At 33.1% G+C, this 12565-nt stretch overlaps 1 protein-coding gene across 1 annotated transcript; it reads left to right on the forward strand.

The window, feature by feature from the left end:
- Nucleotides 1–10150: 10150 nt before the first annotated feature.
- LOC110029040 (uncharacterized protein At4g26485-like) lies at nt 10151–11779 on the forward strand. The gene is made up of 3 exons (XM_020731149.1): nt 10151–10424; nt 10992–11196; nt 11277–11779. The coding sequence occupies exons 1-3, from the start codon at nt 10214–10216 to the stop codon at nt 11608–11610; spliced, it is 750 nt and encodes a 249-aa protein (XP_020586808.1). The 5' UTR covers nt 10151–10213; the 3' UTR covers nt 11611–11779.
- Nucleotides 11780–12565: the final 786 nt, after the last annotated feature.

A 12565-nucleotide genomic window follows, 5' to 3' on the forward strand; every position in this document is an offset into this window, starting at 1 on the left:
AGTTAATTTAATTACTTGAATTTTTTTTGAAAATCTCACTATGGTATTTACTTAAATCAAACTTATAATATTTCTGAATTAAAACTTTACCACAATAGATCATAACTTTTATGTAGTACTAAAATTACTTGATGACAAATAATAGTTAAGTTTGAGGGATTTTGACCAAAGGAAAATATGTTGAGATTTTCATACCTATTCTACACTAATTTTGATGATATTGCACTTTAAAGAAATGTATTTTTGATGTTTTTTGCAGGTATGTTGAATTATGGTCATTGGAGCAAAAAGATGCAAAAGGAGCGAATTTGGAGCAAAAAGGACCAAAATATGAAGATTTGAACTAGGGTGCCGACGGCGGGTTTTTCCCAAGAGTCCATAATCAAATATTCTAGAAGGCCACCAACGGCGCCATTGAGGCCGCCGACGGTGAGCGTGTTGGTTATCTCAATAGATGCATTAAATGTGGACAATTTTTTAAGGGACGCTTAGGCAACTCTTGAAAACTCTTCTAAAACTTTAAAAGAAACATTTTGGGTGCCAAAAAGGTGGTGCCCCGTGTGTGTGTCCGCTGAGTTTTGTTGTTTGTGGTGCTCATTAGAGTGTAAGAGTGGAAGGAAAGTGAGAGATTTCTTCTTCCTTGCCACTTCGAAGGAGAATTCTGTGTGTTGCAAGGAAAGGAAGAGATTCAGAGGAACTTCAAGGAATTGCTTGGGGAGGAATTAGAGATAAGTGGTATTTACTTATTGAAGTTTGTATGACTTTGCTTTTATATAAAAATTCCAAGTTTTGTCGTATCTTTTCCATGAGTTCTGAGTAGTTTTCTCTGTCTTTCTCCTTGTCTTGAGATTTTTTGAAATTGTGATTTGAATTGGTTGAGCCATGAGAATGTTAAGGAAGTTGTGATTGATCTTTTCACTTCGATCTTAATTTACTTTCAATCTAACCAATTGAGTTGTTAAAATATGTTGAATTTTACACCTAGAGTGAAGATTACATCCAAGATTTAGGGAGGTCAAAGTCCGTAAAAGTTGGGTCCAAATAAATAGGTAAATAAAATTATTGGGCATAGAATTGGAAATTTTAGAGTGACATACTAAAATCCTCAATTAGGTCCTATCGTTTGGGTGCTGAAGTGTAGATGTTAGCCCTCAGACAAGGGGAACATGGGAGCTCCGAAGTGAGAGCAGGTATCCTCCCAGCCTAGCCGCAGATTCAGTAACCAAGCATAGGATTAGTTAATGTTCTTTATGCCTGAACCAAAGGGTAAAGAATAGGTATGCTCTTATTTGGCACAATAAAATTTGAACTAATTCACTTTATACATTCACTTAAATTTCTTGAGAAGGAGAATGATGCTTTCTTATATATTGAACTTCATATTAGAAACTTTATTAGTATAATTAGTTAATTAAGAGTGTATTAAAATTACATATTTATTTCAATTGCTTATTAGTGACAAATATGCAATTCGAACTATATTGTTGTGATTAAGTATTGATTTTCTAAATCTTAGTTCATAGCCTCTAATATTACTCCCTATGGGATCGATATCCAGGACTCCATTAGAGCCCTGTATTACTTGAGCGATATGTATACTTGCATTGATAAGTGTGACTTTAAAATTATTGAATATTTTATACACATCTTTATCAAATCTATAATCGTTATGAAGTTTTTGTTGCCGTTACCGGGGAATTAAATCTTCTAGCAGCAGTATCAAATTCTTGTATTTTTAAGCATATATAAAATCTCTGTTAGAGGGAAATTTAGGCTAAGATGTAAGAATTTATTTTATACATTTTTACCCTCTAGCTTTCTAATTTTCATTTTAGGTTTTTTTAGGGGTGGGAATTGTCATTTCAAAGTTTAATTTTACTGCCCTAAGTTTCTTGTTAACTTACATTGTTTCAATTATCAAATTTCTTAAAATTATTTTTCAAAATAATTGTAAACTTGGTAGAAAAAATTATTTACATGTTAGGGAAGTCCCTGACCTTAGAAAAATTAGGAAATGTTCTTAAGGGTGGAAGGAATAATCCATAAAAATTTCATATTTTTTGGCCTTATATTTAACTTTTAATATTTAAAAGACCCTCTAAAGTATTTAATTAATTAAAAATTAATATAAGTTACTTATTTTCTATTCTATTTTTATTATTTTCTCCTCTTTCTATTGAGTTCAGAGCTTTTTTTATTTTTGTTTTAATTGTTATTTACAAAGTTGTGAATTTTTAAAGTTTTGTTGAATTTTTTGGTTTGAAATAATTCAGAAAACCCAAATTATTTACTTTTCCAAGTCATTGCTTGCTCAAATGTAAGAGTTGTTGAATGGCTGTGCAACACTCTATGATTAGTTGCACTTTCCACGTAGCTATCACACCTTCCCTCAGTTCATACCGTATGATCGCGTGGTCTAACTTCATCACTACCATTTGTTTTTAATACATGAAAAAGGACGACATCTGTTCATCATCCCTGTAAGGCAATGAACCGAGAACCGTACATGCTCAAACCTTAATAGCTCACTTGATTATCAATTAAATTGCACTTGATTTGTTCCTATAACTCCATATTGGTGAGAAAAACCTATCTATATGGTTTAGTGGACATGAATTGTTTGTTTTCTTCATATAAGGACAAAATGAGAGCTACATTTAGGGATTTTAGTCCATACCATGGTCCAAGAAGTGAAGCCTTGATTGGAATGGTTGACAAGCTTGGCCTTGACACCATGAACCTTCTCCTTGCCTTAATTTGCATTGTGGATGAGCCTAAGTATGACCTAGATCAACGGGCGGCTCGGTTTGGTTTTGGAATGGGTTAGAGGGCTCAAGAAGCTTAAATTTGATTGAGGAGGATGTGTTGTGATCTTATAAAGCTTGTGGAACGGTTGGATTGAAGTTTTGGTAGGGTTGATGTTGGGGCCAAAAATTGTTCTTGGTTTTAATGAAAAAATCAGTGCTTTCTGGTGGAGGATGTGGCTTGAGGAGGGTGGAGATCAATTCCTTTGGTGAGTGATGATGTTTTCACTGCTGAGAACATGGGTTTTGGGTGGAGACATGGAGAGCTCGGTATCTTGGTACACCGGTCAATTTCAGGAAAATTATAGCCATGAGAGCTTAAGAGCTAAGCTCTGCCACTATGGGAAGCTTAGGCGGCTCCTTAGAGCATTTGTAGAGGAATATAAGGGGTTTTGGCTTGGGGGGGAGTGGGGGAGCTTCTCCAATTTTCCATGTCTCAACCATGGTGGCGTAATGGTGAAGAGTGTGGCGCGGGAAAATGCTTGAGCTGATTAGAAAAGCTTTTGGTGGGTAGCTATGACCAGATTTGGAGTGGTTTGACCCCATTATGGGTTGGTCCAAAGTTCCATGACCTAAGAGTTAAGTGTGAAGTGTCATGGCTAGATGTGGAATTTTTGTCCTGTTGTGTTTGATTTTATTCAAAAATGATATAATTTAAATTATGTTTCACCCATGTGCCATGATGAGTTTGGCTATTGTCATGACTGGCCCAGAAGGATGGGTCATGGGCTTGACGAGCCATGGGAAGGATGGACAATGGGCTTTGGACTTTAGCATTTTGGCTAACCTAATGGGCTTGGGAATAACCCAAAAGCTTAAGCCATAATGGTATTTTGTGATATACCTAATTAAATAATTAGGTGAATTATGAGGGTTAACCACATAGTGCCAATTTTTGCTGGTTTGATTTCTTGACCACTTTGGGTGAGGCTAAAATATATGAAAATGGGGTTAATTGCTCAAAAATTGGGTTAGGCATAATTTTTTTTGCCACAATGGACCCATCAAGCCCTAGGGTCGAAGGTGTGTGTTGGAATTTTATGTTGATTTCTAGGGTTTACTGAGGTTGGGGAGGCCTTTAATTATGCTAGGAATCAATTTGGATGGTCCCCTTCCCATTGTGAATTTTAGAGTCATGGTGGCCCCCAGGGTTCATAGGGAAGTTTCTAGCGTTTTTGGTTTCATAGATGACCCAGGGCATGTCTTACCTATGGAAGAGAAGGGGTGGCTTGGGTCTCTTGTCAGGTAAAAACCTTAAACCAACCTAGCCAGAAGTTGGGAGTCTATGGTTGTCCATTTAGAGCCCAAGGGAGCATAACCCTGGTCTAGGGGCTAGGTGAGAGTAAGTAGGAGAGCCCTCCCAAAAGAGAAGTCAACACATTCCTAAGATCAGAAATGAGGGCACAGAGATTGAAGTGTTGTTGTGTTCTGAACTATGGAAGAGGAAGAAACCATTTCAGGATGACGATGAGGAGAATGAGTAGGGGTTTTTTTTTTTTTCATATGTTAAAAAAATTTATTGTTAGCAAACATTATTTTTAATTTACTTTTGTACATTTTATTTGGTTTAATTCAATTATTTTTCTTTTATTTATGTACAAAATTTATCTGTTAATTAGTTTCATTATGGTGTTTTACTATGTTTTGATTGTTTTGTTATTATTGTAAGTGTGTAGATTGTGAGGTGTTGAAAGAGAGCTTTAATTATTTTTTTTCCTGATGTTACAGGTTTTTGACTACTTACTGACAATTTTATAACTCCTTAATTATATGTTGATGGTTTTTTGGCATTCTATTGAACAAGAGATATCTAGATAAAGTGGTTTACTTTTACTAAGGATAAAACTATTGGTAAATTCTCATGGCTAACTGATGGTTATGCTACATATAACTGACAAAATCATCACACCTTTCCGATGGAAGTGCAACACTTTTTTTACGGACATATGAGACAGTTATATAATCGATGGTCAAGCTACGGTTAAGCATGGCATGTTTTATAGACATAAATGTACACTTTTTTGATGAAAGTGCAACATATTTCCTATGGACATATCTGTCGATTATTTAACTAACAAAATCATTAAACTGACAGTTATTTAACTAATTGTTATGCAACATATAACTGACAAAATCTTGACTCCTTTCCGATGGAAGTGAAACACTTTTTCTTATTGACATATGAGACAGTTATATAATCGATGGTCAAGCTATGGTTAAGCATGACATGTTTTACATGTAGAGATGTACACTTTTCTGATGAAAGTGCAACATATTTCCTATGTACATACCTATCGGTTATTTAACCGACAGTCATGTTACGGTTAAACATAGTATGGTTTTTGGATCTCCAATGAAGGTTATGATACGTTGAATACCCGTTGGTTGATGTAAAACTTGAATAAATCTGTAGATAATTTTATTACTAATGAGCATTTTTGCTACTGTTGACATCATTTTTGGTGAGGTCTAGTATTCTTTTAGAGCTTGGGATCTAGTCATAGGGTTTTCGCTATTAACTATCCTAGAAGACTAATGATGAAACCCACTTCACTTAGAAATTTTTGCCACCTCTTGACTCGTTTGTGGAAACCCACCTTTTTGGTCTCAAATCCTCAAAGTTTGGTTGGTTTACTTTAGACCAATATGGGAAAGCCCCAAAATTGAGTTCACATAGGGTCACAAGTCATTAGGGAAGCCATTTATTACTTACACTCTCACCTCACTCATGCACACCACACATACATTCACATACACCACATCATATACCCAATACATAATTCACACACAACTAACACTCTAACATAATTTACATCATTTTTATACCTTACCCTACAATTCACATACATCACATGCACTATAATAAACTCTCACCACCAAATTCCATTAGATTTACCCATAATCCCTAAAGTAGCCCAAATTTCTCAAAATCATCTATTTCACTCGAGAATCTACCACGACCAAACCTATCCACCCAATCTACCCAAATATAAATTAAAACTAAAATACCCCTAATTCCAAATTCAAATCCAATTTCCATGAGCCCAAAATTTAAATTCATCACAAGTTCACTTTGAACCCAAATGACAACAAAATTGAACCCACATGCCAAATTCAATTTCACTAAGCCTATGTCTTAAATTCCATCATGAAAAATTCAAAACCTCATGAAACCCATCTTGATCAATTTTTAATACTATTAACATTAAATCAAAGCCCAATTTCAAGCCCAAAAATGACCCCTTCATATTAAAATTCAAAAGCCCATAATTTGAGCCCAATTTCCCAATCTCTTTAAACTCAAATCCACATGACACAATTCAACCAGCACATCAAATTTAAACTAACCTAAAGTCCAAAATTTTCATGATTAATTAACAAAGTTGAAGCCATGAATATATTTTAAAAGATTGGAATCCTCCCTCCCTCCCACCCCCCAACCACCTTCTTTGATGTAAGCCATGTAGGTTATACAAGAGCCATGGGCAAAGCACGTGGCTTAATCCAAGCCAGATGGAAGCCATGAAGCGTTTAACAAGGCTCATGTGAGCCATTATGATATAAATACCAAAAGAGGGAGCCTCTTTCAAGATCTTATAAAAAGTGCTTATCCACTCCAATGATTCACTTAAACCTAAAATTAATCTAAATCCACATGATGGGGACTTGACCACACTAATCATGCTGATCACCACAAGCCTTAGCAACCTTGGTGGATGAACCCAACTCAAACACTTGAAACCAAACTCCCCCAAAATCAATTCAAAACCTTTCCCTTTGATCCTACCCTTGAACACTTGACACATGCCAATTGACTTCACAAATCTCCACCTCTAAGCTTCCTCAGCCAGAGAGTGACTTCTTATGGTCTAGTTGGCCACCTTGGCTACTGGAAAACCCAAACTCAAGAGCAAAAACCTAAAATTAAACCCCACTAATGTGGCTCACCCCCATTGGACCTTGGTAACTATCTTCATTCCATATAAGCACCATTTTTCACCCACTGGCCAACCCAATTAAACCCTAATTCTTGGCATATAAATACACTACCCCTTGATGCCCAAAAGGGAGAAGTGCACAAACCTTAGGGAAAATCAACTAAAATCATTCCAAAATTCCATTACGCTCATTTGTGAGCTCATCCCAATCATTTTTAGCCCTTCGTCTCCACTGAGAAACCCTAATTTAAAAGCTCAAAACCATGACTTTTTTGGTCATTCCACCAAACTCCACAAAAATCCCAATTAATTTTTTGAAAAGCTTCCTCGTAGCCTAAATCACTTTCCCAATTGAATGCCCCCTTTCTTGAGCCCTCTTCAATAGCTCTAGACCACACCCGATCCAACAATTGGTTTATATCATACCTAGACCCATCCGCAGAGCAAATCAACACTTTGAGTAGGTTTGTGGGACTAAGGTGAAGGTTCTCAATCTTTGTAGTTAAGGCCTCACCTCTTGGACAAATATATAGCTCAAAAACTGCCATTTGTGTCCCATAATTATCATCATGGCTAGAAATGTTTAGGATTTATTAATTTTGTTGTTAGAAATGCACTATGATTTTTCCAATGTCAGAGAACATCCCTAACCTTAAAAGCTCTAAATATTTAAGTTAATCATCTCCATTATAAAAAAAAATATAGAAAATAGAATATAAATTATAAAATTATCAAATTAAGTTAAATGAGTTCATTAAAGTAAGAGAGACCTATGAAAAGCAAAAAAAAAAAAAAAAAAGTAAAAACTTATTTTTATAATATTTTCCTATTTTAAATCATTTAAAAGTTATAAAAATATACATGTGACTCAAAATATCACAAAAATCCCTTATCGAAGGAAACAATCCTAAAATGCTCCCACAAAATTTTCAAAAACATAAAAAAAATGTATTTTGACACAGAAATGTATTTTCTCATTATTTGAATAATTAGCCTAAAAAATAAATATAAAAAATAAAATAAAAATTAGAAAAACATAAATCATGTCTGATGAACTTACTAAAGTTAGGGGCACTTAGGAAAAAAAATTGGAATTAAAATAAAAATTATATTATTAATCTATTTTTATAATTAAAAATGATTAAAAATAATTAGAAATTCCAAAAAATATAAATATTTCTCAAAATGACAATTTTTTTCCTCATTAGAAGCAACAACTTTAAAGTGCTTTTATAAATTCATAGGTATTTGAAAATATAATTTGAGTACTTAAATGCATTTTATTATAATTTATAAATAATTGACTAAAATAATTCTTAAATAGAAAATAAAAATCAGAAAAATTTAAGCTTAAGTTCTGTGAGTTCAACAACGTGATAGAGATTGAGGAAAAATAAACTTATGTTTTTGAAATAGAAAGGTATTTTCTATTTATTTAATTATCAAAACAAGTTTAAAAATCATAAAAATTCAAAGACAATTCATAAAATCATAAAAATTGCTTCAAGTGGTCCACTGGCTTTCAGCAACAACTTAAAATTTTCCTAAGGAGAGAGAACAAATTTTGGATAATTAAATTAATTAAAATTAGAAATTTATAATTATGGATTAAAGATAATTATAAAAAAAATAACAAAAAAAATTTAAAATATAATTCCTCCTATGATGCTTAATTAGTTCATGATTAACAGGTCAACAAAGTTTCATGTTCATCTGGATAAAAATGAGAGAAGTAAACCTTAAGGGTATAAATGTAATTTTGGTTAAACCAAATGGGAATTGTGTGAAAACCATAACCTAATTTAATCAAACTTTCAGGTTAAACCAAATGGGAATTGTGTTAAATTAAGATGATTAACCTACTGACGTGATTGAGACACAAAGGCGAAGTAAGGGCAGTAACCCACTCACAACCTTTTCTACAATGGGTAAAATTGTAATTATTTAAATTGTTGGCTATAAGAAGGAATGAAATTTTGGATGATCTAAGAGTGAGGGGTATGAATTAGGAGATCAATAGACTACTAATTCGAAATCCCCACTCAATGGTTAAACATAGTTCAATCTTTCTAATGAGGAACAAACACACTTCTTATAAAACCTTTTCAAAATTACTAATCTACCATTAAGCACCAAGAGCTTGGTAGTGAATTAGGTTTACTCTAATATCATTTGAGGAATAGTTAAGAAACACACATAAGTAAGAGTGAAACATCTCAAAATAATACAAGCTCAAACCCAATTGAGGGACAAAAGTGTAAAATTCTCTAATGGTCAACCATACCGCTAGGGGTGCTTAATTATATAACTCTTAACATGACTAAGTGATTCATCATTTGGCTTACTCATGGGCTAACGAAGATATCAAGATTACACTAAGCACAATTGCAACCTAAAAGACTCTTAATATAAATGGAACGATTAACTCAACAACATAGTAATACCTAATGAACTTGAAATGGTCCAAGGGATTCTGAAGTTGTTTAGGGTCATCCCTTGAACACACTTACAAGATTTTGGATATTTTATAAGATATTTGGGTTTATTATAATTTGTTGAGGAAAATCGTTCACAAAATCTATGGACTCGCTAAGATATGATTCGAGGCCTTTCAGCTTAAGACACATTAATGAGGAATACCCTTCTACTACTTAACCTATAGTAAAACCCAACGTAAAAATTGTTCAGTTTCTAGCTCCCTTAGCATAATGTTATTACAAGGCTCTCCTTATAATCTCTATTGTTATTTTATATATTTGGTAGGAGAGAAATAAACTTCTCATAGATGGAATATTAAACACTCTTGGCCATCAGGTATTCAAGTGCTGTTTGATCGATGGATGTTGGTTTCCTACAATTAAATAACACATCACCAACTCTTTATTTTTTTTTTTCTTTTTTCATTCAGCAGATGAGATGCTTTCTTATACGGCCTTCAGGTATTCGAGTGCTATTCCCTTTTCTTTAAGAAAAAAATAGTGATAAAAATTTACCTTGGAGAGAACATTAGAAATATTTTAGAAGACGAGGTTTGAAGTCCTAAGAATTTTCTTTAGAACACTATGTAACCGGCTCAATTAATTTGGAGAGCTACATCACGATAGGTATGAAACATGTAAAATTTATTTAAAATTATATGTAATAAAAACATATGAATTTATTAAGAAAAAAAAATTTTTCTCTCAGTTTTCCCCACTAAACCACACAAGAAAAAAGGTAGATGGTTTCTGTAGCAGCAGTTGGGGAACAACGAAATCCATCTTTAATATCTCTTCTTTCCAATGAAGGAAAAGAATCGACATAATCGAACGGCTATCTTCTTCCATAAGAAAGCACATAAAGAAGAGAAATTAATACAATCATTAATTCTAATCAACTTGTAAAGCGTGTCTAACGCGACGCGTTTCTTCAGAAGCAGCAGTAAATTCTCATATAAATAATAGACTTCGAACCATTTCTTCGCATAATCTGATGGAAGAAGCAGCAGCAGCATCAGCATCGAGCTTGTTCGGTGAGAAAACAGGGAAAAATGGTAGCAGGAAGAGGGAGAAATGCATAACGCATTACTCCAGCTATCAGAGAATACTTCTTGTGGGTGAAGGAGACTTCTCCTTTTCGGCCTGCCTCGCGAGGGCTTTCGATTCTGCAAACAACATGGTGGCCACCTCCCTTGATGATCCAGGTTAGGTCATGAGATTCTATATAAAAAAAAATATAGCTACAGTCGGATTCAATATAATAAATTAATCTTTTTTAACATTAAACATTAAAAAATCAATTAATACTTTCTCTTCAACACCCGCTAAGCTTTATTTATGTGGAGCTTTTGATATAAATTTGCTTTTAAGGCTTCAAAGGTTTCAATCTAGTTTAAAGTTTAAGGTTTCAGTAATTCGGGACAGCTTCAACTTAATTTAAATTTTTTTGTGCAAAAGCTTCTTGAGCTTTTGAGATCAATTTGAACAAAAAATTGCTCGACGGTGAAGTGAATTCGCCTGCAATTATTAAAAAGTGACAAATTTAATTGCATATTCTTTTTCAAAACTAGATTGAAACTTAGAATCCCAAAGGCTTATGTGGTACAGAACAGATCATTAATCAATAATGTAATCAAAACATTATGGAGCTACAGAGTCTGCAAATGATAGGACACAAAGAACATATTACTCAGAACATTTCTCCAGAATATTTCAAATCTCTTGCATTTCTTCACTTGAAATATTAAAATAAATTTGCCTTTTTATATCAGATAGACTGTTGAAGAAGCATTGGACTGCCAGAAATAATCTCAGTGAGCTTAAGAGATTTGGTTGCACATTATTGCACGGAATTAATGTGAAAGACATGCATCAAGATAACTTCTTAAAAGACAAGCGGTTCGATCGAATCATCTTTAATTTTCCTCATGCAGGGCATGACCCAGAGCTTCGGGAAAAAGATGAAAGCCTCATTTTGTATGTATATTTAAATAATTCTAAAAATTTGTCTTTTTTTCTTAATAATGATTTATTTTAATCAATATTTTGAAATGTAGGAGACACAGAGAGTTACTGTGTGATTTCTTTAACAGTGCAAGATGCTTATTGAGTGAAAATGGCGAAATTCATGTGAATCATAGGGATGATAAACCATATGCTCAGTGGAGGATTAGAAGTTTAGCAAAGAAGGGCGGACTGATTCTGAAGGAGCTGGTGGAGTTTCAGAAGAAAGATTATCCAGGTTATCATAACAAGAGGGGAAGTGATATAAAAAGTAACAAGACCTTTCCTCTTGGTTTTAGGAGCTTCACTTTCAAGTTTTCATTGAAGAGTTTCACAAAAGTTTCGGCCGATGAATTATCGTTAGATTTCTCAGATCTGACGATTTAGTTGCTATAGTACTTCTTCCTTAGGCTTTCTTTAATTTATGTATGTCAAAGTTAAATTAAAGAGAGGAAATTAAAGTTTATTGTCTGTATGTGAGAGTTAAATTAAGTAGGACTTTATCTATTCCAGTTTATGAACTGATAGGATTTGTTCTTTGTTATAGAGGAGGCTAAATGGCTATAATATAGAGATTGTTTCGGAATGTAATTCTAGTACTTGACTAATAACAATTTTTGAATTTTAAATTATTTTAGGATAGTTGACCTACAATGTGTAATAATTATAACAATTTTTACTTTTAAGAAAATTAAGAAAATAATTTTTTTTTGAAATTTTGCTTTTCTTGAAAATATTCTTTTATGTATGGTTTTTCTAAATTTTATTAAATAATTAATTGATTTTGAGAATAATTCATATTATAATTATTTTAATTTACTATTGATCAAATTTTATCATTGTAATAATTATTTCATTAACTTTTAACTACTAATAACCGCACTTATATAAAAAAAAATTAACATATTACAATTGCAATCTTTTCTTTTGGATGATATCAAAGCTAAAAATTAATCATCTCTCATGCGGACCACAACTTTGATGAAGATGTTCAAGAATGATGTACAAGCCAAGGAATTCACACCTCAAATTCTAAAAGTGTTAATCTTTACATCAAATCAATTTACTATTGGCATCTTATTATTTAAATTTTCTCCCTATATATGATCACATGAATATTCACATTAATTTTTAATTTTATTTGTAATATTTTCTTAAAAAATATTTCAATGCCTGAGTTAGAATTGAATATTTCATGTGAATTTATTTTGGCATTATGTTGTTACTGCAAATGATCTTTTAAAGAATGAAAATACATCTAGGGCTGTCAACTTGGCTCGTTGTTCGCGAACAGCTCGTGTTAGGCTCGTTAAGCAGCTCGTGTTTGGCTCATTCGTTAAGC

Source organism: Phalaenopsis equestris, unplaced genomic scaffold (assembly GCF_001263595.1).
Source record: "Phalaenopsis equestris unplaced genomic scaffold, ASM126359v1 Scaffold000542, whole genome shotgun sequence".
Lineage (NCBI taxonomy): Eukaryota > Viridiplantae > Streptophyta > Magnoliopsida > Asparagales > Orchidaceae > Phalaenopsis > Phalaenopsis equestris.